The sequence below is a fragment of the Arachis ipaensis genome, chromosome B07 (genome assembly GCF_000816755.2).
Source record: "Arachis ipaensis cultivar K30076 chromosome B07, Araip1.1, whole genome shotgun sequence".
Lineage (NCBI taxonomy): Eukaryota > Viridiplantae > Streptophyta > Magnoliopsida > Fabales > Fabaceae > Arachis > Arachis ipaensis.
The window spans coordinates 115577214-115578509 of NC_029791.2; the positions used below are offsets into that span (position 1 = coordinate 115577214).

At 40.6% G+C, this 1296-nt stretch overlaps 1 protein-coding gene across 1 annotated transcript; it reads right to left on the reverse strand.

Annotated features, from left to right (window-relative positions):
- On the reverse strand, positions 116 to 1290 carry LOC107608282 (protein MKS1). The gene has a single exon (XM_016310118.2). The coding sequence runs from the start codon at positions 1205 to 1207 to the stop codon at positions 386 to 388; it is 822 nt and encodes a 273-aa protein (XP_016165604.1). The 5' UTR covers positions 1208 to 1290; the 3' UTR covers positions 116 to 385.

A 1296-nucleotide genomic window follows, 5' to 3' on the forward strand; every position in this document is an offset into this window, starting at 1 on the left:
TGTTGTCAACGGTAGTGCAGGTCATAAGAAATTCGAACCTAGCTAAAAATATAAATGGCCCACAAAATTAAATGCTAAATGATAAAAATCCAACAAAGAAAGTTCCCAAAGAATAAAAAAAAATATTTCTTCTAAAGTCTAATTAACTACACCACCAACAAACTCAGCAAACGGCAATTAATAAATCTGCAGGCCCTATGATCTATATTTCTTTTATCCTCGTGTATATAATCACTGAAACAAAAGTATTTCATTATTAAAAAAATAGTTAAAATTTATTTTATCTCTTTTTAACATTTCTGTAATGAAAATTTGTGAAGAATGATAATGTGGCAATGGAATTAAATGGATGAATAAATGGTATGTATGAAGTAAGATCTAATAATCAATCTAGGAAGTAGTTGAATAAATCTATAGTTGGAGTTTGTGGTGAAACAAAGTTTGAAGGACTAGGCATGACGAAAGTGGCACTGTTGTGAAGCATAGGGCTCAAATCATGAAAGAAGCTAACCATGTTTGGATCCGAAGAAGAAGATGGTGGTATCATCGGTGAAAAAAAACTTGAAGGAATGGGAGAAAGCGAAGCTGGTCCCGGCGATAATATCCCTTGAAACATGTTTGTTCTCTCCGCCGCCACCATCATCATCTCTAAACCTTCCACCACGTCGTTATTTGATGTTATTTGGTCGCTGCCGCCATTGATTATTGCCTGGTTTTGATGCATCATCATTTTGTTCTTCCCCAATGGAGACGACCTAGCTTTCTCTGTGGCGGCGTAACGAGCCGCCGGAGACACTGTTTCGACGGGGACGACGTTGAAAGGGTCGTTGTTTTGCACTAGTGCCACGTCAGATGTCGGAAAGGCCGAGGAGGATGACGTGGAGAAAGAAGGATAAGTATTATTGAAGGACATGGACATGGACGAGGACGAAGACGAAGACGAAGAGCCAGTAAGGCGCTGAACTAGGCTCATGAAATCACCGGGTGTGGTGTGGATAATCTTGGGGGAGACGGTGTAGATTATAATGGGTTGGCGCGGAGGCGGTTGGTGGTGTGAGGGTGGTTGTTGTGGTGGCGGCGGCGCAAGCGGTGGTTTCTTGATCTTGTGAGAATCTTTGTTTATTCTCAAAGGAGTAGGTCTTGGTCCTTGAAGTTCTCTTCTTGGTGATCTTCCAGTTGGATTATTATTCATGTCTGGGAATTCCATGTTTTTGATGTTGTTGGAGATTAAGAGAGGAATTATAATTAACTTGATGATCAAGGAGAATGAGCTAGGTAGGGTGGAGACAAGTGTAT